The sequence below is a fragment of the Entelurus aequoreus genome, linkage group LG17, assembly GCF_033978785.1.
Source record: "Entelurus aequoreus isolate RoL-2023_Sb linkage group LG17, RoL_Eaeq_v1.1, whole genome shotgun sequence".
Taxonomy (NCBI): Eukaryota; Metazoa; Chordata; class Actinopteri; order Syngnathiformes; family Syngnathidae; genus Entelurus; species Entelurus aequoreus.
In genome coordinates this window covers 22,201,229-22,224,862 of record NC_084747.1, presented here as the reverse complement: position 1 = coordinate 22,224,862, position 23,634 = coordinate 22,201,229, and the positions used below count along the sequence as shown (strand labels likewise).

The 23,634-nt window shown below is 38.2% G+C and overlaps 1 protein-coding gene across 1 annotated transcript in view; it reads left to right on the top strand.

The window, feature by feature from the left end:
* LOC133632667 (disabled homolog 2-interacting protein-like) overlaps positions 1-23,634 on the top strand; it is a 76,866-nt gene that overhangs the window by 41,935 nt on the left and 11,297 nt on the right. The window contains exons 17-26 of the mRNA XM_062025230.1: positions 6,143-6,243; positions 6,307-6,401; positions 12,779-12,923; positions 13,002-13,174; positions 13,232-13,503; positions 19,171-19,379; positions 19,439-19,583; positions 20,761-20,905; positions 20,968-21,204; positions 21,268-21,457. Of these exons, the coding sequence (XP_061881214.1) occupies positions 6,143-6,243; positions 6,307-6,401; positions 12,779-12,923; positions 13,002-13,174; positions 13,232-13,503; positions 19,171-19,379; positions 19,439-19,583; positions 20,761-20,905; positions 20,968-21,204; positions 21,268-21,457 (1,712 nt within the window). The remainder of the gene's footprint in view (positions 1-6,142; positions 6,244-6,306; positions 6,402-12,778; positions 12,924-13,001; positions 13,175-13,231; positions 13,504-19,170; positions 19,380-19,438; positions 19,584-20,760; positions 20,906-20,967; positions 21,205-21,267; positions 21,458-23,634) is intronic.

The window sequence follows — 23,634 nt, the reverse complement described above, 5'->3', positions numbered from 1 at the left end:
CAACGAAAATGCAATTATTCCTTCTTTGTCCTCAAAATTCTACACACAATACCCTATAATGACAATGTGAGCTCAGACACAACTTCCTCTAACTCCCAGTACGAATATCGTAGAGACACGAAACAAAAACCTCTATGTAGGTCTCACACAGGACTACCACTGGACAAAAGTATTGGGACACCTAGGACTAGCACCTGCCAAAAGGCGGACCCGTCCAACGCTGCTTGCAGCTTTAATTTCACACATAAGTCGCACCCCCGGCCAAATTATGAAAAAAACTGCGACTTATAGTCCGAAAAATACGGTACAGCAATGTTAATATTTGCTTACATGTCCCTTGGCAAGTTTACCTGCAATAAGGCGCTTTTGGTAGCCATCCACAAGCTTCTGCTTGACCACTTGACCACTAAATTGCTGCAGTTCAGCTAAATGTGTTGCTTTTCCTGACATGGACTTGTTTCTTCAGCATTGTCCACACGTTTTAAGTCCGGACTTTGGGAAGGCCATTCTAAAACCTTCATTCCAGCCTGATTTAGCCATTCCTTTACCACTTTTGAGGTGTGTTTGGGGTCATTGTCCTGTTGGAACACCCAACTGCGCCCAAGACCCAACCTCCGGCCTGATGATTTTAGCTTGTCCTCCTTTTTCATTGTCTCATTTAAAGCAGCAGTTCCATTGGCAACGAAACAGGCCCAGAGCATAATACTAGTACCACCATGCTTGACGGTAGGCATGGTGTTCCTGGGATTAAAGGCCTCACCTTTTCTCCTCCAAACATATTGCTGGGTATTGTGGCCAAACAGCTCCATTTTTGTTTCATCTGACCACAGAACTTCCCTCCAGAAGGTCTTATCTTTGTCCACGTGATGTCAGATGAAACAAAAATGGAGCTGTTAGACTTAGACAAACTTTAATGATCCACAAGGGAAATTGTTCAACACAGTAGCTCAGTTACAATGATGGAAAGTGTAAGGATGGAAATGACAATGCAGGTATAAATAGACTAATATAGCGATAAAAAATCTAACATATATACGAATATTTACATGATATGTGTACAGAATAATATAGGCCACAATACCCAGCAATATGTTTGGAGGAGAAAAGGTGAGGCCTTTAATCCCAGGAACACCATGCCTACTGTCAAGCTGCCAATGGAACTGCTGCTTTGGAGCAGTGGTACCAGTTCCATGGATCGATTGGTACCGGGCCGCTACGGAGCCCCTAAAGGGACTTGGGAATTTTTTTTTTTTTTAGACATGTATCTCGTGGCGCGTGTGTAAATATCAAAATATTACGTCGAATCACTTTTTGTCAGGCAATATTACATTTAATGACAATTTTACATAAATGAATACATCCAAACACGCTGTACATATTTATTATGCGCAGGAAGAAATAACAGTTACAATTGTGTGTGTATCTTCCAAACAAGAAAGAAGTTTGATCACATCAACATGGGACTAACTGGCACAGTCCGCTTCGCTGCAGGTCCGCAAGCCACGCCCCCCCCCCCATCCCCCCACAGCCACAGAAGAGGAAAACTGTCCTTTCCCGGGCATGATAAAGTCTTAAATAATGTCAAACACGTAGCGTTACAATAACCAGGAAGATAAAGTGTTTGTCTCACACCTACTAATCCATGGGGGAAAGTCCTAGTTGGAAATACAGCCATATTAACTCCTAAACTGCCATTTTAACACACACCTCAAACCATGCGCACGCGTCCAATGCTTTCTCGTGCGCACGAGAAACTTTTTATAAAAAAGAAATATATATTAATTTTTTTTATTTATTTATTTTTTTAATAAAAAGTGTCTCGTGCGCACGAGATACATTTCTAAAAAAAAAAAAATTCCCATGTCCCTTTAGGGCAGGGGTCACCAACGCGGTGCCCGCGGGCACCAGGTAGCCCGTAAGGACCAGATGAGTAGCCCGCCGGCCTGTTCTAAAAATAGCTCAAATAGCAGCACTTACCAGTGAGCTGCCTCTATTTTTTAAATTGTATTTATTTACTAGCAAGCTGGTCTCGCTTTGCCCGACATTTTTAATTCTAAGAGAGACAAAACTCAAATAGAATTTGAAAATCCAAGAAAATATTTTAAAGACTTAGTCTTCACTTGTTTAAATAAATTCATTAATTTTTTTACTTTGCTTCTTATAACTTTCAGAAAGACAATTTTAGGGAAAAAATACAACCTTAAAAATGATTTTAGGATTTTTAAACACATATACCTTTTTACCTTTTAAATTCCTTCCTCTTCTTTCCTGACAATTTAAATCAATGTTCAAGTAAATGTATTTTTTTTATTGTAAAGAATAATAAATACATTTTAATTTAATTCTTCATTTTAGCTTCTGTTTTTTCGACGAAGAATATTTGTGAAATATTTCTTCAAACTTATTTTGATTAAAATTCAAAAAAATTATTCTGGCAAATCTAGAAAATCTGTAGAATCAAATTTAAATCTTATTTCAAAGTCTTTTGAATTTCTTTTAAAATTTTTGTTCTGGAAAATCTAGAAGAAATAATGATTGTCTTTGTTAGAAATATAGCTTGGTCCAATTTGTTATATATTCTAACAAAGTGTAGATTGGATTTTAACCTATTTAATCAAAATTCTAAAATTGTCTTAATCAGGAAAAATTACTAATGATGTTCCATAAATTCTTTTTTTAAGTTTTTCTCTTCTTTTTTTCGGTTGAATTTTGAATTTTAAAGAGTCGAAATTGAAGATAAACTATGTTTCAAAATGTAATTGTCATTTTGTTCGTGTTTTCTCCTCTTTTAAACCGTTCAATTAAGTGTAAATATCATTAATTATTAATAATAACATAGAGTTAAAGGTAAATTGAGCAAATTGGCTATTTCTGGCAATTTATTTAAGTGTGTATCAAACTGGTAGCCCTTCGCATTAATCACTACCCAAGAAGTAGCTCTTGCTTTCAAAAAGGTTGGTGACCCCTGCTTTAGGGGCTCCGTAGGGCCGCGCAAGAAATTACTTTTTTTTTCAATTTAATTTTTTTAATTATTAAATCAACATAAAAAACACAACACTTACAATTAGTGCACCAACCCAAAAAACCTCCCTCCCCCATTCACACAAAAGTTTGGTTCCTACATTGTATATCAATACAGTCTGCAGGGATACAGTCCGTAAGCACACATGATTGTATTTTTTTATGACAAAAAAATAAATAAAATAAAATAAAATACCATACACCCCCACCCACCCCCGGTCCGTGGGACAAATTTTCAAGCGTTGACCGGTCCGCAGTTACAAAAAGGTTGGGGACCACTGCTTTAGAGAGTAAATGGGACAATGAAAAAGGAAGATTATCTCCAAATTGTTCAGGACAAGCTAAAATCATCAGCCCGGGGGTTGGGTCTTGTTGGGTGTTCCTGTTAGAATAATTATGTACAAGTTATCACACAACTCTTATGCTTAAAGGCTGTTGCTGTAGTTATCTATTGTGCTCACGTTAGACTTTTCTATCTGTGCAAGGACAAAACTTCTTATCTTCCACGGCATATGAGCGGTGGCCTCAGCCGCAGATGTTAACTTTGTTTTAACCTGCTAACAGCCAAGGACTTCAAGTACCTCAACGGAGACAAGATGACAGCACGCAGACGAAGCAGAGACAAGGCCCCCGGCACATTCCGTCACGTATTGTGCGTACTGGAGCTGCTTTGCATGATATGTGTGACCACTCCTTTTTTAGAGGCGGCCTCAGTGATGTTGACTGGGGAAATCCTGAATAAATAGAGCTGTACCTTAGAGCGTAGGGCGAGACTGTGACTGAGTGTGCAGCTCCACGCGTTCTCCTCATGAGCTAAAGTCAACTCTGTCTCTGCCTGATTCCTTGCTTCTTGTTCTGTTTAATAGATGTCATCGGTGTGTGAACCTGACAGTTCCAACAGGACAATGACCCCAGACACACGTCAAAAGTGGTAAAGGAATGGCTAAATCAGGCTAGAATGAAGGTTTTAGAATGGCCTTCCCAAAGTCCTGACTTAAAGGTGTGGACAATGCTGAAGAAACAAGTCCATGTCAGAAAAGCAACACATTTAGCTGAACTGCAGCAATTTAGTGGTCAAGCAGAAGCTTGTGGATGGCTACCAAAAGCGCCTTATTGCAGGTCAACTTGCCAAGGGACATGTAAGTAAGGCTGAAACGACGCGTCGACGTAGTCGACGTCATCGGTTACGTAAATACGTCGACGCCGTTTTTGTGCGTCGACGCGTCGCATATTTATGTCACACTACCGTCATGGCGAAGCGCAAAGCAGACGATCAAAGCAGACGATGCGAGCGGTGCGAGCGAGGGGGGAAAAGCATGCCAAAAGTGGTCAAAAGTGTGGGAGTATTTCAATGAACGGCCTAATAATGTTGTTGTATGCACAGTGTGTCGAGCGGAAATGGCCTATCATAGCAGCACAACGGCTATGAACCAACATTTGAAAAGAAAACCATCAACTAGTCAATCGTCCGCGCGAGCATACGTTGTCATCATTACACAAAAACATGAATGTGTCATTTGTATCTGCTAGGGGTGTAACGGTACGTGTTTTGTATTGAACCGTTTCGGTACGGGGCGTTCGGTTCGGTACGGGGGTGTACCGAACGAGTTTCTAAGCTAAAGCTAAAGTGTTAACAAGCTGCTTCGCGCCTCTGCCTCTGTCTCAGCACGCAGCATTGTCCCACCCACACCACCATCTGATTGGTACACACGCAGCATTGTCCCACCCACACAACCATCTGATTGGTACACACGCAGCATTGTCCCACCCACACAACCATCTGATTGGTACACACGCAGCATTATCAGCCAATCAGCAGTGCGTATTCAGAGCGCATGTAGTCAGCGCTTCAGCGTGGAGCAGATAGGTGTTTAGCAGGTAAGCATCAGGCAGCGGACTCTCCCCAAATGATAATAAACACCTCCCAGTCAACTACTAGTAACATCACTATGAGCCCGTTGACCTACTAGAAATATAAACTGCAGCTCAGCTCACTCGCAGTCCTGGCTTGAGGTGAAGGCTAATTAGCTCTCAGTTCCAGCCACATCGACCCCTTCTGAGCGCCTATTTTCAGCTGCTGGGAATATTGTAAACAAGAAAAGAAGCAGAGCATGTAGACATGCTAACCTTTCTTCATTACAACTGTTAGTCACTCACTGGAATGAGTAGAATTGGTTATTGTGTACTGTGTTGGACTGGATGTTTATTTTGCACATTTTAAAAGCAATACTTAATGTTTACAGTGCTCCAGAATATTTAGATTGGCACTTTTTTGTATTGGATGTTTATCTTTATTTTTGCACATTTTAGCAAATAAGCAATACTTTCACTTTTGTTGACATGTTTACACTGTTGTTACAGAATATTTCCTTTTGCACTTTTTTGTATTAGATGTTTATCTTTATTTTTGCACATTTTCAAGCAAAATAAGCAATACTTTTACTTTTGAAACGCTTATACTATTGCAGAATATTAAGATTTGCACTGGATGTTGACTTTTATATTTGCACATGAAAAAGCAAATAAGCTACTTTTAATTTTGTTGAAGGTTAAAAGTTTTAAATGTTTACATTGTTACAGAATATTTAGTCATGTTGTTGTCAATGTTGACTGAGTGGCCATACTCCTTTTTTTTGTAAATAAAAGCCATGCCTTTTGAAAAAACGGGCCTACATTTATTTTTTCATCTTCATTTTGAATAAAAAAATAATCGGTAAAAGGAAAAATCATCTATAGATTAATCGAAAAAATAATCTATAAATTAACCGATTAATCGAAAAAAATAATCTATAGATTAACCGATTAATCGAAAAAACAATCTATAGATTAATCGATAGAAAAATAATCGTTAGCTGCAGCCTTACATGTAAGCAAATATTAACATTGCTGTATGTATACTTTTGACCCTCACATTTTCAGTAGAGCCATAATGAATTCATAAAAGAAGCAAACTTTATGAATGTTTTTTGTGACCAACAAGTATGTGCTCCAATCACTACATCACAAAAAAATAAGAGTTGTAAACTCCAGACAGCCATGACAGGATGTTCTTTACAAGTGTATGTAGACTTTTGACCAGGACTCTATGTGTCATATGCTAACACCAGTCTCTCTGTGTCAGCCTGGCGCCAACATGGCGCCCCGTCTCTTCCCGACCGTGCAGCGTGGCGACAGAGCGTGCTCAGTAGCGCCGCCTTGGACACACCCGGCGCCAAAGTGACGGTGAGGGGATGGTTTTTTTGTGTAGTTTTCACCAAGTACGCCAACGTTACCTTGACTGCGCAGGGCTTCCTGTCCAGGACGTTGAAGCAGTCTCTTCGGCGAACTCGCTCCCATCCCAAAGTGTTCCGCCAGAGCAGCGTCAACATGGCCGACGGCAGGTAACTCACACACCCGACTGACACGCAGCAAATTCACCCATCGACTGAAGTCTACAGCTGCCGTGTACGCCACACCACTTCACACATTCCAATCATCCTGCACTTTCAACTACTTTTTAACTTTAAAAAAGTCCCACTTTTTCCCACCCATTTTTCTTTCAACTAAGTTGCACACATTTTCCGAATAATTCAAAACATTCCACTTACTCGGGACATTTCTATTTTCATGACCAAAAAACGATCAACCAATTCGAGCCAAAGTCAAAATGCTCCATGTCAATTGCTAATGTTAGCATGCTAATATCAGAATGCTAGCTTTTTAAGCTCATTTTGCCATTATGCACCTCAGAGTACATTATTTTGTTCTTTTATGCATTTCAATTGCTAGAATGCAAATAATAATGCTAGCTTTTTTTGCATTATTATGCATTATTATTATTTTTTCTCTACTTTTGCAGGTGTACTGCTCAGAGTCAAATGAATTATCGCTTGATGCATGCTAGCATTAACATGCTAGGTTTTACTATTTATTTATTTTTTAGCAAATTTTGCAAATATACAGTCATATAATTTGTTACTTGGCTCTATTTGACTGGTGTGCTAACAGTTAAATTTAGTAAGTATACACCTCAGAGTCAAATATGTTGTCACTTCACACATATTAACCGCTAACATGCTAATATGCTATCTTTTTAGCAATTTTTTAAGGTGTACCCCTCAAAGTCAAATATGTTATCACTTGATTCATGTTAGCATGCTTTTTTTTAAAACATTTTTAAATGTTAGCAAGTTTTGTATGTATGTATAATTTGGTACTTGGCTCATGTGTTAACTGTTAAAATTTCAGTTCGGCTTGGGATTTTCAGTGTGTAAATGTCCTCATAGTGTGTGTAAATGTCCTCACAGTGTGTAAATGTCCTCGGAGTGTGTGTAAATGTCCTCATAGTGTGTGTAAATGTCCTCAGAGTGTGTGTAAATGTCCTCACAGTGTGTAAATGTCCTCAGTGTGTGTAAATGTCCTCAGAGTGTGTGTAAATGTACTCAGAGTGTGTGTAAAGGTCCTCAGTGTGTGTGTAAATGTCCCCAGAGTGTGTGTAAATGTCCTCATAGTGTGTAAATGTCCTCACAGTGTGTAAATGTCCTCATAGTGTGTGTAAATGTCCTCAGAGTGTGTAAATGTCCTCAGTGTGTGTAAATGTCCTCAGAGTGTGTGTAAAGGTCCTCAGTGTGTGTGTAAATGTCCCCAGAGTGTGTGTAAATGTCCTCATAGTGTGTAAATGTCCTCACAGTGTGTAAATGTCCTCATAGTGTGTGTAAATGTCCTCAGAGTGTGTAAATGTCCTCACAGTGTGTCCTTGCTAAGCAGCTGCAGTGTTTGGAAGATGGAGGAGAGGAAGTAGGGCAGCATCTCTGATGGGAGGGGCCACTGCTGGAGCGTGTAGCATCAGTAGCTAGGACACACACACACACACACACACACGGGCAGACAGACAGACAGACAGACAGACAGGATCAGCAGGTTTTGGGTCTTGGTCTCCTCTTCTGCGCTGCTTAAGAGGAGCATGGATGTGTAAACCTCCTCATCCTCTTCCTCCTCTTCCTCACACAAGATGCTCTGTGAGTATTTGCGCTTTTGCTGCCTTTGTCCTCTTTCAATAGACATCTGCAGTGTGTGTGTGTGTGTGTGTGTGTGTGTGTGTGTGCATGTGTGCTAGTCTTCATCAAGCTAGATGGCTGCTTAGCATTAGCTATGCCACACACATTGTCCTCCAGGATTGACATTAAAACCACCAGTAGGACTCACAGGAGCATTTGCAAAGAGATCATTATAACGATGGCAGGAAGTAACGAGCGGCTCAGCATCATGCCTGAAAGCATGCGTGATCATGTCAGGTGTGCGTGCGTGTGTGTGTGTGTGTGTGTCTGCGTGTGTGTGTGTGTGTGTGTGTAACCATCCATTTATAAACGTCACAGTTTGCTGACCGACTATTCCGTCACATTTTCCATGACCGCATTTGCTATATTAGCATGTTTGCTAGCGTGGAAGCTAATATTTTGCCAAGCCGCCAAAGAGATGAGTGTTACAGAGTGTGGGATGATAACCATGACAAAACAAGGGCGATTGACTATAAATAAGTCTGCCTTTAATTTCTATTTTCGTACAAAATCAAGCAGCGGATACTTGATTAAAGGCGCGGTGGCGTATATGTGTGTGTTTTAGCAACCATATTGAATGCACCTTCCAACTTCAATTTGTGAAGTAGTTTGAGAAATACAAAGTAAACATACAAACCCCGTTTCCATATGAGTTGGGAAATGGTGTTAGATGTAAATATAAACGGAATACAATGATTTGCAAATCCCTTTCAAGCCATATTCAGTTGAATATGCTACAAAGACAACATATTTCATGTTCAAACTCATAAACTTTATTGTTTTTTTGCAAATAATAATGAACTTAGAATTTCATGGCTGCAACACGTGCCAAAGTAGTTGGGAAAGGGCATGTTCACCACTGTGTTACATGGCCTTTCCTTTTAACAACACTCAGTAAAGGTTTGGGAAGTGAGGAGACACATTTTTGAAGTGGAATTATGTCCCATTCTTGCTTGATGTACAGCTTAAGTTGTTCAACAGTCCGGGGGTCTCCCTTCTGCTATTTTAGGCTTCATAATGCACCACACATTTTCAATGTCTGGACTACAGGCAGGCCAGTCTAGTACCCGCACTCTTTTACTATGAAGCCACCTTGATGTAACACGTGGCTTGGCATTGTCTTGCTGAAATAAGCAGGGGCGTCCATGGTAACAACATATGTTGCTCCAAAAGCTGTATGTACCTTTCAGCATTAATGGTGCCTTCACAGATGTGTAAGTTACCCATGTCTTGGCCACTAATACACCCCCATACCATCACACATGCTGCCTTTTACACTTTGCGCCTAGAACAATCCTGGATGGTTCTTTTCCTCTTTGGACGTCCACAGTTTCCAAAAACAATTTGAAATGTGGACTCGTCAGACCACAGAACACTTTTCCACTTTGCATCAGTCCATCTTAGATGAGCTCAGGCCCAGCGAAACCGATAGCATTTCTGGGTGTTGTTGATAATCGGTTTTTGCCTTACATAGGAGAGTTTTAACTTGCACTTACAGATGTAGCGACCAACTGTAGTTACTGACAGTGGGTTTCTGAAGTGTTCCATGTAGTGATATCCTTTACACACTGATGTGGCTTGTTGATGCAGTACAGCCTGAGGAATGGAAGGTCACGGGCTTAGCTGCTTACGTGCAGTGATTTCTACACATTCTCTGAATCCTTTGATGATATTACGGAGCGTAGATGGTGAAATCCCTAAATTCCTTGCAATAGCTGCTTGAGAAAGGTTTTTCTTAAACTGTTCAACCATTTGCTCACACATTTGTTGACAAAGTGGTGACCCTCGCCCCGTCCTTGTTTGTGAACGACTGAGCATTTCATGGAATCTACTTTTACACCCAATCATGGCACCCACCTGTTCCCAATTAGCCTGCACACCTGTGGGATGTTCCAAATAAGTGTTTGATGAGCATTCCTCAACTTTATCAGTATTTATTGCCACCTTTCCCAACTTCTTTGTCACGTGTTGCTGCCATCAAATTCTAAAGTTAATGATTATTTGCAAAAATGATCAGTTTGAACATGAAATATGTTGTCTTTGTAGCATATTCAACTGAATATGGCTTGAAAAGGATTAGCAAATCATTGTATTCCGTTTATATTTACATCTAACACCATTTCCCAACTCATGAAAACGGGGTTTGTAATTGACCAAGATGCTAAAATCGCTACCTAGGTAGCCATCTTGCTAGCACCAGTGTGTTGCTGTCAAGGTTTTTATGCTAACAAAGGTTTATTACGACTTTGGGACAGAAGAAACTAGATCAGGGGTCACCAACCTTTTTGCAAGCAAGAGCTACTTCTTGGGTAGTGATTAATGCGAAGGGCTACCAGTTTGATACACACTTAAATAAATTGCCAGAAATAGCCAATTTGCTCAATTTACCTTTAACTCTGTTATTATCAATAATTAATGATATTTACACTTAATTGAACGGTTTAAAAGAGGAGAAAACACGAAAAAAATTACAATTAAATTTTGAAACATAATTTATCTTCAATTTCGACTCTTTAAAATTCAAAATTCAACCGAAAAAAAGAAGAGAAAAACTTTAAAAAATAATTTATGGAACATCATTAGTAATTTTTCCTGATTAAGATGAATTTTAGAATTTTGATGACATGTTTTAAATAGGTTAAAATCCAATCCACACTTTGTTAGAATATATAACAAATTGGACCAAGCTATATTTCTAACAAAGACAAATCATTATTTCTTCTAGATTTTCCAGAACAAAAATTTTAAAATAAATTCAAAAGACCTTGAAATAATATTTAAATTTGATTCTACAGATTTTCTAGATTTGCCAGAATATTTTTTTTGAATTTTAATCATAATAAGTTTGAAGAAATATTTCACAAATATTCTTTGTCGAAAAAACAGAAGCTAAAATCAAGAATTAAATTAAAATGTATTTATTATTCTTTACAATAAAAAAAAATAAATGTACTTGAACATTGATTTAAATTGTCAGGAAAGAAGAGGAAGGAATTCAAAAGGTAAAAAGGTATATGTGTTTAAAAATCCTAAAATAATTTTTAAGGTTGTATTTTTTTCTCTAAAATTGTCTTTCTGAAAGTTATAAGAAGCAAAGTAAAAAAAATAATGAATTTATTTAAACAAGGGAAGACCAAGTCTTTCAAATATTTTCTTGGATTTTCAAATTCTATTTGAGTTTTGTCTCTCTTAGAATTAAAAATGTCGGGCAAAGCGAGACCAGCTTGCTAGTAAATAAATAAAGTTTAAAAATCCTAAAATCATTTTTAAGGTTGTATTTTTTCTCTAAAATTGTCTTTCTGAAAGTTATAAGAAGCAAAGTTAAAAAAAATAATGAATTTATTTAAACATGTGAAGACCAAGTCTTTCAAATATTTTCTTGGATTTTCAAATTCTATTTGAGTTTTGTCTCTCTTAGAATTAAAAATGTCGGGCAAAGCGAGACCAGCTTGCTAGTAAATAAATAAAGTTTAAAAATCCTAAAATCATTTTTAAGGTTGTATTTTTTTCTCTAAAATTGTCTTTCTGAAAGTTATAAGAAGCAAAGTAAAAAAATGTATGAAATTATTTAAACAAGGGAAGACCAAGTCTTTCAAATATTTTCTTGGATTTTCAAATTCTATTTGAGTTTTGTCTCTCTTAGAATTAAAAATGTCGGGCAAAGCGAGACCAGCTTGCTGGTAAATAAATAAAATTTAAAAAATAGAGGCAGCTCACTGGTAAGTGCTGCTATTTGAGCTATTTTTAGAACAGGCCGTCGGGCTACTCATCTGGTCCTTAAAAAAATCCTAAAATAATTTTTAAGGTTGTATTTTTTTCTCTAAAATTGTCTTTCTGAAAGTTATAAGAAGCAAAGTAAAAAAAATAATGAATTTATTTAAACAAGTGAAGACCAAGTCTTTGAAATATTTTCTTGGATTTTCAAATTCCATTTGAGTTTTGTCTCTCTTAGAATTAAAAATGTCGGGCAAAGCGAGACCAGCTTGCTAGTAAATAAATAAAGTTTAAAAATCCTAAAATCATTTTTAAGGTTGTATTTTTTCTCTAAAATTGTCTTTCTGAAAGTTATAAGAAGCAAAGTAAAAAAATTTATGAAATTATTTAAACAAGGGAAGACCAAGTCTTTAAAATATTTTCTTGGATTTTCAAATTCTATTTGAGTTTTGTCTCTCTTAGAATTAAAAATGTCGGGCAAAGCGAGACCAGCTTGCTAGTAAATAAATAAAGTTTAAAAATCCTAAAATCATTTTTAAGGTTGTATTTTTTTCTCTAAAATTGTCTTTCTGGAAGTTATAAGAAGCAAAGTAAAAAAAATTAGGAATTTATTTAAACAAGTGAAGACCAAGTCTTTAAAATATTTTCTTGGATTTTCAAATTCTATTTGAGTTTTGTCTCTCTTAGAATTAAAAATGTCGGGCAAAGCGAGACCAGCTTGCTAGTAAATAAATACAATTTAAAAAATAGAGGCAGCTCACTGGTAAGTGCTGCTATTTGAGCTATTTTTAGAACAGGCCAGCGGGCTACTCATCTGGTCCTTACGGGCTACCTGGTGCCCGCGGGCACCGCGTTGGTGACCCCTGAACTAGATGCTAATGTCGCTATCTAGGTAGCCATTTTTGCTAGCATGATTGTGATGGCAAGCGTGCCGTGTGCAAAAGTAGAAGAATTAGTGCCAACAATGCTGGGAGTCATGACAACACGTGGTCATGGTGGTGTTGCAGGCGTGTGATGCGGCGACTGCGTTGCGGCAGCCAGGAGTCACTCTTAGGCGCGGGGGGCGTGGCCTCTTTGGAGCTGAAGATGGACCAATCGGTGATCATCAAACCAGTCCACTCGTCCCTGCTGGGCCAGGACTTCTGCTTTGAGGTCCACCACCCGCACCTATGCACTAACCCCAGGTGTGCGGGGGACTGTAACCTGGCCTTTGCACCTGTGGTTGCCTAGGTAACCACCTCCACGGGGACCAAGTGTTTCTCCTGTCGCTCGGCGGCGGAGCGGGACAAGTGGATGGAGAACCTGAGACGAGCGGTGCAGCCCAACAAAGACAACAGCAGACGGGTGGAGAACCTCCTCACGCTGTGGGTGATTGAGGCCAAGGACCTGCCGGCCAAGAAGAGGTGAAGTACTCAAGTATTCACGCCGGTATTCAGCCTAAAAGTGTTGCTGTGGGGCAGGTACTTCTGTGAGCTGTGCCTGGACGACAGTCTGTACGCCCGCACGTCCTGCAAGATGAAGACCGACAACATCTTCTGGGGCGAGCGCTTCGACTTCAGTAGCGTGCCGCCCGTCAGCGCCGTGACGCTGCACATCTACAAGGACACGGACAGGAAGAGGAAGAAGGACAAGAGCAGCTACGTGGGCCTGGTCAACATCCCCGTCGTCACGGTGACGGGAAGACAGCTGCTGGAGAAGTGGTACGCAGTGAGCATGCCCAGTACCATCAGAGGTGAGTCCAGTCCATTACTTCAAATACTACTTCAGTCCATTACTTCAAATACTACTTCAGTCCATTACTTCAAATACTACTTCAGTCCATTACTTCAAATACTACTTCAGTCCATTACTTCAAATACTACTTCAGTCCATTACTTCAAATACTACTTCAGTCCATTACTTCAAATATTACTTCAGTTCATTACTTCAAATATTACTTCAATTCAATACTTCAAACATTACTTCAGTTCCTTACTTCAAATATTACTTCATTTCAGTACTTCAAATATTACTTCAATTCAATACTTCAAATATTACTTCAAATATTACTTCAATTCAATACTTCAAACATTACTTCAGTTCAAGACTTCAAATATTACTTCAATTCAATACTTCAAATATTACTTCAAATATTACTTCAATTCAATACTTCAAACATTACTTCAGTTCAATACTTCAAATACTACTTCATTTCATGGCTTGTTTTAAAATCATTGTGACGTTATTAAAACAGTGTGGTGTTATGAAATCAACGTGATCTTATCAAGTCATTAGGATGATGAAATCAGTGTGATTATGAAATCAGTGTTATTTGACAAATAATTGTGATGTCATCAAATCAACATGCTTTTGAAATTATTTTTAAATCGGATCGTTGTGATTTGAAATATTTTGTGATGTTTGAGAACACCTTGATTTGAAAGTCAATGTTTCGGCATAGCTTTTTATGATGGTATAAAATCATTGCGATTGTGTAAAAGCTCTGTGATTTTAAAATCATTGTGATTTTATAAAAGCTCTGTGATTTTAAAATCATTGTGATGGTATGAAATCATTGCGATTGTATAAAAGCGGTGTGATTTTAAAATCATTGTGATGTATAGAATCATTGCGATTGTATAAAAGCTGTGTGATTTTAAAATCATTGTGATGTATAAAATCATTGCGATTGTATAAAAGCTCTGTGATTTTAAAATCATTGTGATTGTATAGAAGCTCTGTGATTTTAAAATCATTGTGATGGTATGAAATCATTGCGATTGTATAAAAGCTCTGTGATTTTAAAATCATTGTGATGTATAAAATCATTGCGATTGTATAAAAGCTGTGTGATTTTAAAATCATTGTGATGGTATAAAATCATTGCGATTGTATAAAAGCTCTGTGATTTTAAAAATCATTGCGATTGTATAGAAGCTATGTGATTTTAAAATCATTGTGATGGTATGAAATCATTGTGATTGTATAAAAGCTCTGATTTTAAAATCATTGTGATGTATAAAATCATTGTGATTGTATAAAAGCTGTGTGATTTTAAAATCATTGTGATGGTATAAAATCATTGCGATTGTATAAAAGCTCTGTGATTTTAAAATCATTGTATGGTAAAAAAAAATCATTGCGATTGTATAAAAGCCCTGTGATTTTAAAATCATTGTGATGGTATAAATCCATTGTGATTTTTAAAAACATTGTGAAGTTATTAAAACAGCGCGGTGTTTTAAAATCAACGTGATCATTAGGGTGTTGAAAACGTGATTATGAAATCAGTTATTTTACAAATATTTGTGATGTCATCAAATCAACCTACTTTTGAAATAATTTTTGAAATCAGATCGTTGTGATTTAAAATCTTTTGTGATGTTTTGAAAGCATAGTTTTTTATGATTATAAAATCACTGCGATTGTATAAAAGCTCTGTGATTTTAAAATCATTGTGAAGTTATTAAAACAGTGTGGTGTTATGAAATCAACGTGATCTTATCAAGTCATTAGGATGTTGAAATCATGACAATGAAATCAGTGTGATTATGAAATCACTGTTATGTTACAAATAATTGTGATGTCATCAAATCAACATGCTTTTTAAATGATTTTTAAATCTGATCGTTGTGATTTGAAATCTTTTGTGATGTTTGAGAACACCTTGATTTGAAAGTCAATGTTTCGGCATAGCTTTTTATGATGGTATAAAATCATTGCGATTGTGTAAAAGCTCTGTGATTTTAAAATCATTGTGATGTATAAAATCATTGCGATTGTATAAAAGCTATGTGATTTTAAAATCATTGTGATGTATGAAATCATTGCGATTGTATAAAAGCTGTGTGATTTTAAAATCATTGTGATGGTATGAAATCATTGCGGTTGTATAAAAGCTCTGTGATTTTAAAATCATTGTGATGGTATGAAATCATTGCGATTGTATAAAGCTCTGTGATTTTAAAATCATTGTGATGGTATGAAATCATTGCGATTGTATAAAAGCTCTGTGATTTTAAAAACATTGTGAAGTTATTAAAACAGTGTGGTGTTATGAAACCAACGTGATCTTATCAAGTCATTAGGATGTTGAAATCATGACAATGAAATCAGTGTGATTATGAAATCACTGTTATGTTACAAATAATTGTGATGTCATCAAATCAACATGCTTTTTAAATGATTTTGAAATCGGATCGTTGTGATTTCAAATCTTTTGTGATGTTTTGAAAACACCTTGATTTGAAAGTCAATGTTTTGGCATAGCTTTTTATGATTATAAAATCATTGCGATTGTATAAAAGCTCTGTGATTTTAAAATCATTGTGATGGTAAAAAAATCATTGCGATTGTATAAAAGCTCTGTGATTTTAAAATCATTGTGATGGTATAAATCCATTGTGATTTTTAAAAACATTGTGAAGTTATTAAAACAGCGCGGTGTTTTAAAATCAACGTGATCATTAGGATGTTGAAAACGTGATTATGAAATCATTGTTATTTTACAAATATTTGTGATGTCATCAAATCAACCTACTTTTGAAATAATTTTTGAAATCGGATCGTTGTGATTTAAAATCTTTTGTGATGTTTTGAAAGCATAGTTTTTTATGATTATAAAATCACTGCGATTGTATAAAAGCTCTGTGATTTTAAAATCATTGTGATGGTATGAAATCATTGCGATTGTATAAAAGCTCTGTGATTTTAAAATCGTGATGGTATGAAATCATTGCGATTGTATAAAAGTTATGTGATTTTAAAAACATTGTGAAGTTAATAAAACAGTGTGGTGCTATGAAACCAACGTGATCTTATCAAGTCCTTAGGATGTTGAAATCATGACAATGAAATCAGTGTGATTATGAAATCACTGTTATGTTACAAATAATTGTGATGTCATCAAATCAACATGTTTTTTAAATGATTTTTAAATCGGATCGTTGTGATTTCAAATCTTTTGTGATGTTTTGAAAACACCTTGATTTGAAAGTCAATGTTTTGGCATAGCTTTTTATGATTATAAAATCATTGCGATTGTATAAAAGCTCTGTGATTTTAAAATCATTGTGATGGTAAAAAATAATTGCGATTGTATAAAAGCTCTGTGATTTTAAAATCATTGTGATGGCATAAATCCATTGTGATTTTTAAAAACATTGTGAAGTTATTAAAACAGCGCGGTGGTTTTAAAATCAACGTGATCATTAGGATGTTGAAATCGTGATTATGAAATCATTATTTTACAAATATTTGTGATGTCATCAAATCAACATACTTTTGAAATAATTTTTGAAATCAGATCGTTGTGATTTAAAATCTTTTGTGATGTTTTGAAAGCAGTTTTTTATGATTATAAAATCACTGCGATTGTATAAAAGCTCTGTGATTTTAAAATCATTGTGAAGTTATTAAAACAGTGTGGTGTTATGAAATCAACGTGATCTTATCAAGTCATTAGGATGTTGAAATCATGACAATGAAATCAGTGTGATTATGAAATCACTGTTATGTTACAAATAATTGTGATGTCATCAAATCAGCATGCTTTTTAATGATTTTTAAATCGGATCGTTGTGATTTGAAATCTTTTGTGATGTTTGAGAACACCTTGATTTCAAAGTCAATGTTTCGGCATAACTTTTTATGATGGTATAAAATCATTGCGATTGTGTAAAAGCTCTGTGATTTTAAAATCATTGTGATGTATACAATCATTGCGATTGTATAAAAGCTCTGTGATTTTAAAATCATTGTGATGGTATGAAATCATTGCGATTGTATAAAAGCTCTGTGATTTTAAAATCATTGTGATGGTATGAAATCATTGCGATTGTATAAAGCTCTGTGATTTTAAAATCATTGTGATGGTATGAAATCATTGCGATTGTAGAAAAGCTCTGTGATTTTAAAATCATTGTGATGGTATGAAATCATTGCGATTGTATAAAAGTTCTGTGATTTTAAAATCATTGTGATGGTATGAAATCATTGCGATTGTACAAAAGCTCTGTGATTTTAAAATCATTGTGAAGTTATTAAAACAGTGTGGTGCTATGAAACCAACGTGATCTTATCAAGTCGTTAGGATGTTGAAATCATGACAATGAAATCAGTGTGATTATGAAATCACTGTTATGTTACAAATAATTGTGATGTCATTAAATCAACATGCTTTTTAAATGATTTTTAAATCGGATCGTTGTGATTTCAAATCTTTTGTGATGTTTTGAAAGCATAGTTTTTTATGATTATAAAATCACTGCGATTGTATAAAAGCTCTGTGATTTTAAAATCATTGTGAAGTTATTAAAACAGTGTGGTGCTATGAAACCAACTTGATCTTATCAAGTCATTAGGATGTTGAAATCATGACAATGAAATCAGTGTGATTATGAAATCACTGTTATGTTACAAATAATTGTGACGTCATCAAATCAACATGCTTTTTAAATGATTTTTGAAATCGGATCGCTGTGATTTCAAATCTTTTGTGATGTTTTGAAAACACCTTGATTTGAAAGTCAATGTTTCGGCATAGCTTTTTATGATGGTATAAAATCATTGCGATTGTGTAAAAGCTCTGTGATTTTAAAATCATTGTGATGTATAAAATCACTGCGATTGTATAAAAGCTCTGCGATTTTAAAATCATTGTGATGGTATGAAATCATTGCGATTGTATAAAAGCTCTGTGATTTTAAAATCATTGTGATGGTATGAAATCATTGCGATTGTATAAAAGCTCTGTGATTTTAAGATCATTGTGATGGTATGAAATCATTGCGACTGTATAAAAGCTCTGTGATTTTAAAATCATTGTGATGGTATGAAATCATTGCTATTGTATAAAAGCTCTGTGATTTTAAAATCATTGTGATGGTATGAAATCATTGCGATTGTATAAAAGCTCTGTGATTTTAAAAACATTGTGAAGTTATTAAAACAGTGTGGTGTTATGAAACCAACGTGATCTTATCAAGTCATTAGGATGTTGAAATCATGACAATGAAGTCAGTGTGATTATGAAATCACTGTTATGTTACAAATAATTGTGACGTCGTCAAATCAACATGCTTTTTAAATGATTTTTGAAATCGGATCGTTGTGATTTCAAATCTTTTGTGATGTTTTGAAAACACCTTGATTTGAAAGTCAATGTTTTGGCATCGTTTTTTACGATTATAAAATCATTGCGATTGTGTAAAAGCTCTGTGATTTTAAAATCATCGTGAAGTTATTCCAACGGTGTGGTGTTTTGAAATCAACGTGATCATTAGGATGTTGAAATCATGACTATGAAATCAGTGTGATTATGAATCCATTGTTATTCGACAAATAGTTGTGATGTCATGAAATCATTGTGATTTGGAAATGATTATGGTGATAAAACTGAAAGTGAGTGTTGTGTGTGCAGCCAAGTCGTGCGTGCCCACGGTGCGGGTGAAGGCTCGCTACCAGAGCGTGGTGATCCTGCCCATGGAGCAGTACAAGGAGTTTGCAGAGTTCATCAGTGCCAACTACCTGCTGCTCTGCAACACTCTAGAAGCTTCCATGGGCCTGAGGGCCAAGGAGGAGCTGGCGGCGGTGCTGGTCCACATCCTGCACAGCACCGGCAAGGCCAAGGTACCTGATGACCACGCCCCCTTTTGACCATCAGGGTGACCTCTGACCTTGGTCCACAGGACTTCTTGACGGACTTGATGATGTCAGAGGTGGACCGTTACCGTGACAACGATCAACTGATCTTCAGAGAAAACACCCTGGCAACCAAAAGCATCGAAGAATACTTGAAGCTGATTGGACAGAAGTACCTGCAGGATGCACTGGGTACAATGTACTACACAATGTACTACACAATGTACTACATGACACTACACAATGTACTACATGACTACAAGAGTACATACAGTATGGTAGTAAATGCTGTACTACACAAGAGTACATATGGTACTAACTACTGTACTACACAAGAGTACATATTGTACTAAATGCTGTACTACACAAGAGTACATACAGTATGGTACTAACTACTGTACTACACAAGAGTACATATTGTACTAAATGCTGTACTACACAAGAGTACATACAGTATGGTAGTAAATGCTGTACTACACAAGAGTACATACAATATGGTAGTAAATGCTGTACTACACCAGAGTACATACAGTATGGTAGTAAATGCTGTACTACACAAGAGTACATACAGTATGGTACTAAATGCTGTACTACACCAGAGTACATACAGTATGGTAGTAAATGCTGTACTACACAAGAGTACATACAGTATGGTAGTAAATGCTGTACTACACAAGAGTACATACAGTATGGTAGTAAATGCTGTACTACACCAGAGTACATACAGTATGGTAGTAAATGCTGTACTACACCAGAGTACATACAGTATGGTAGTAAATGCTGTACTACACAAGAGTACATACAGTATGGTAGTAAATGCTGTACTACACCAGAGTACATACAGCATGGTAGTAAATGCTGTACTACACAAGAGTACATACAGCATGGTAGTAAATGCTGTACTACACAAGGGTACATACAGTATGGTAGTAAATGCTGTACTACACAAGAGTACATACAGTATGGTAGTAAATGCTGTACTACACAAGAGTACATACAGTATGGTAGTAAATGCTGTACTACACAAGAGTACATACAGTATGGTAGTAAATGCTGTACTAACCAGAGTACATACAGTATGGTAGTAAATGCTGTACTACACCAGAGTACATACAGTATGGTAGTAAATGCTGTACTACACCAGAGTACATACAGTATGGTAGTAAATGCTGTACTACACCAGAGTACATACAGTATGGTAGTAAATGCTGTACTACACCAGAGTACATACAGTATGGTAGTAAATGCTGTACTACACCAGAGTACATACAGTATGGTAGTAAATGCTGTACTACACCAGAGTACATACAGTATGGTAGTAAATGCTGTACTACACCAGAGTGTACTCACACTGGCTGTGTGTGTCCAGGTGAGTTCATCAAGGCTCTGTACGAGTCAGACGAGAACTGCGAGGTGGACTTGTCTCGCTGCGTGACCTCGGACTTGGCGGAGCACCAGGCCAACCTGAGGATGTGCTGTGAACTGGCCTTCTGCAAGATCCTGGACTCTTACAGGTCAGCACACTCACAGTCTTGGCGGCATGCGAGGACTCCACCTTTGTCTCCGCCCACCTCAGAGTGTTCCCGCGGGAGCTGAAGGAGGTGTTTGCGTCATGGCGACAGGAGTGCGGTAACCGGGGGCGACCGGACATCAGCGAGCGCCTCATCAGCGCCTCGCTCTTCCTGCGCTTCCTGTGTCCGGCGGTGATGTCGCCCTCGCTCTTTGACCTCATGCAAGGCTACCCGGACGAGCGCACGGCCCGCACGCTGACGCTCATCGCCAAGGTCATCCAGACCCTCGCCAACTTCAGCAAGTGAGTGCCTCGGTCGCCATGACAACCCACTCCCTCCCGGCTAACGCGCTCCCGCGGCCGCAGGTTCGGCTTGAAGGAGGAGTACATGCTGTTCATGAACGACTTTGTGGAGCGTCAGTGGAGCAGCATGCAGCGCTTCCTGCAGGAGATCTCACACCCTGATGGACTCAACCACACCGCCGGCTTTGATGGGTACATAGACCTGGGCCGGGAACTGTCCACCCTGCACACCCTGCTGGCTGACCTGGACCAGGTGACCACACATTCAGTCAGCTGACACAGGTGACACATTCAGTCAGGTGACATGCTTGACACAGGTGACACATTCAGTCAGGTGACATGCTTGACACAGGTGACACATTCAGTCAGGTGACATGCTTGACACAGGTGACACATTCAGTCAGGTGACATGCTTGACACAGGTGACACATTCAGTCAGGTGACATGCTTGACACAGGTGACACAATCAGTCAGGTGATACATTCAGTCAGGTGACATGCTTGACACAGGTGACACATTCAGTCAGGTGACACATTCAGTCAGGTGACATGCTTGACACAGGTGACACATTCAGTCAGGTGATACATTCAGTCAGGTGACATGCTTGACACAGGTGACACATTCAGTCAGGTGACACATTCAGTCAGGTGACATGCTTGACACAGGTGACACATTCAGTCAGGTGACATGCTTGACACAGGTGACACATTCAGTCAGGTGACACATTCAGTCAGGTGACATGCTTGACACAGGTGACACATTCAGTCAGGTGACATGCTTGACACAGGTGACACATTCAGTCAGGTGACATGCTTGACACAGGTGACACATTCAGTCAGGTGACATGCTTGACACAGGTGACACATTCAGTCAGGTGACATGCTTGACACAGGTGACACAATCAGTCAGGTGATACATTCAGTCAGGTGACATGCTTGACACAGGTGACACATTCAGTCAGGTGACACATTCAGTCAGGTGACATGCTTGACACAGGTGACACATTCAGTCAGGTGATACATTCAGTCAGGTGACATGCTTGACACAGGTGACACATTCAGTCAGGTGACACATTCAGTCAGGTGACATGCTTGACACAGGTGACACATTCAGTCAGGTGACATGCTTGACACAGGTGACACATTCAGTCAGGTGACACATTCAGTCAGGTGACATGCTTGACACAGGTGACACATTCAGTCAGGTGACATGCTTGACACAGGTGACACATTCAGTCAGGTGACATGCTTGACACAGGTGACACATTCAGTCAGGTGACATGCTTGACACAGGTGACACATTCAGTCAGGTGACATGCTTGACACAGGTGACACATTCAGTCAGGTGACATGCTTGACACAGGTGACACATTCAGTCAGGTGACATGCTTGACACAGGTGACACATTCAGTCAGGTGACATGCTTGACACAGGTGACACATTCAGTCAGGTGACACATTCAGTCAGGTGACATGTTTGACACAGGTGACACATTCAGTCAGGTGATACATTCAGTCAGGTGACATGCTTGACACAGGTGACACATTCAGTCAGGTGACACATTCAGTCAGGTGACATGCTTGACACAGGTGACACATTCAGTCAGGTGACACATTCAGTCAGGTGACATGCTTGACACAGGTGACACATTCAGTCAGGTGACATGCTTGACACAGGTGACACATTCAGTCAGGTGACATGCTTGACACAGGTGACACATTCAGTCAGGTGACATGCTTGACACAGGTGACACATTCAGTCAGGTGACATGCTTGACACAGGTGACACATTCAGTCAGGTGACATGCTTGACACAGGTGACACATTCAGTCAGGTGACATGCTTGACACAGGTGACACATTCAGTCAGGTGACATGCTAATTCAGGTACACATTCAGTCAGGTGACATGCTAAAACAGGTGACACATTCAGTCAGGTGACACATTCAGTCAGGTGACACATTCAGTAAGGTGACACATTCAGTCAGGTGACATGCTAAAACAGGTGACACATTCAGTCAGGTGACACATTCAGTAAGGTGACACATTCAGTCAGGTGACATGCTTGACACAGGTGACACATTCAGTCAGGTGACATGCTAAAACAGGTGACACATTCAGTCAGGTGACCCATTCAGTCAGGGGACATACTAAAACAGGTGACACATTCAGTCAGGGGACATGCTAAAACAGGTGACACATTCAGGCAGGTGACATGCTAAAACAGGTGGTACAGGTGAGGCAGGTGACATGCTTGACACAGGTGACACATTCAGTCAGGTGACATGCTTGACACAGGTGACACATTCAGTCAGGTGACATGCTTGACACAGGTGACACATTCAGTCAGGTGACATGCTTGACACAGGTGACACAATCAGTCAGGTGACACATTCAGTCAGGTGACATGCTAATTCAGGTACACATTCAGTC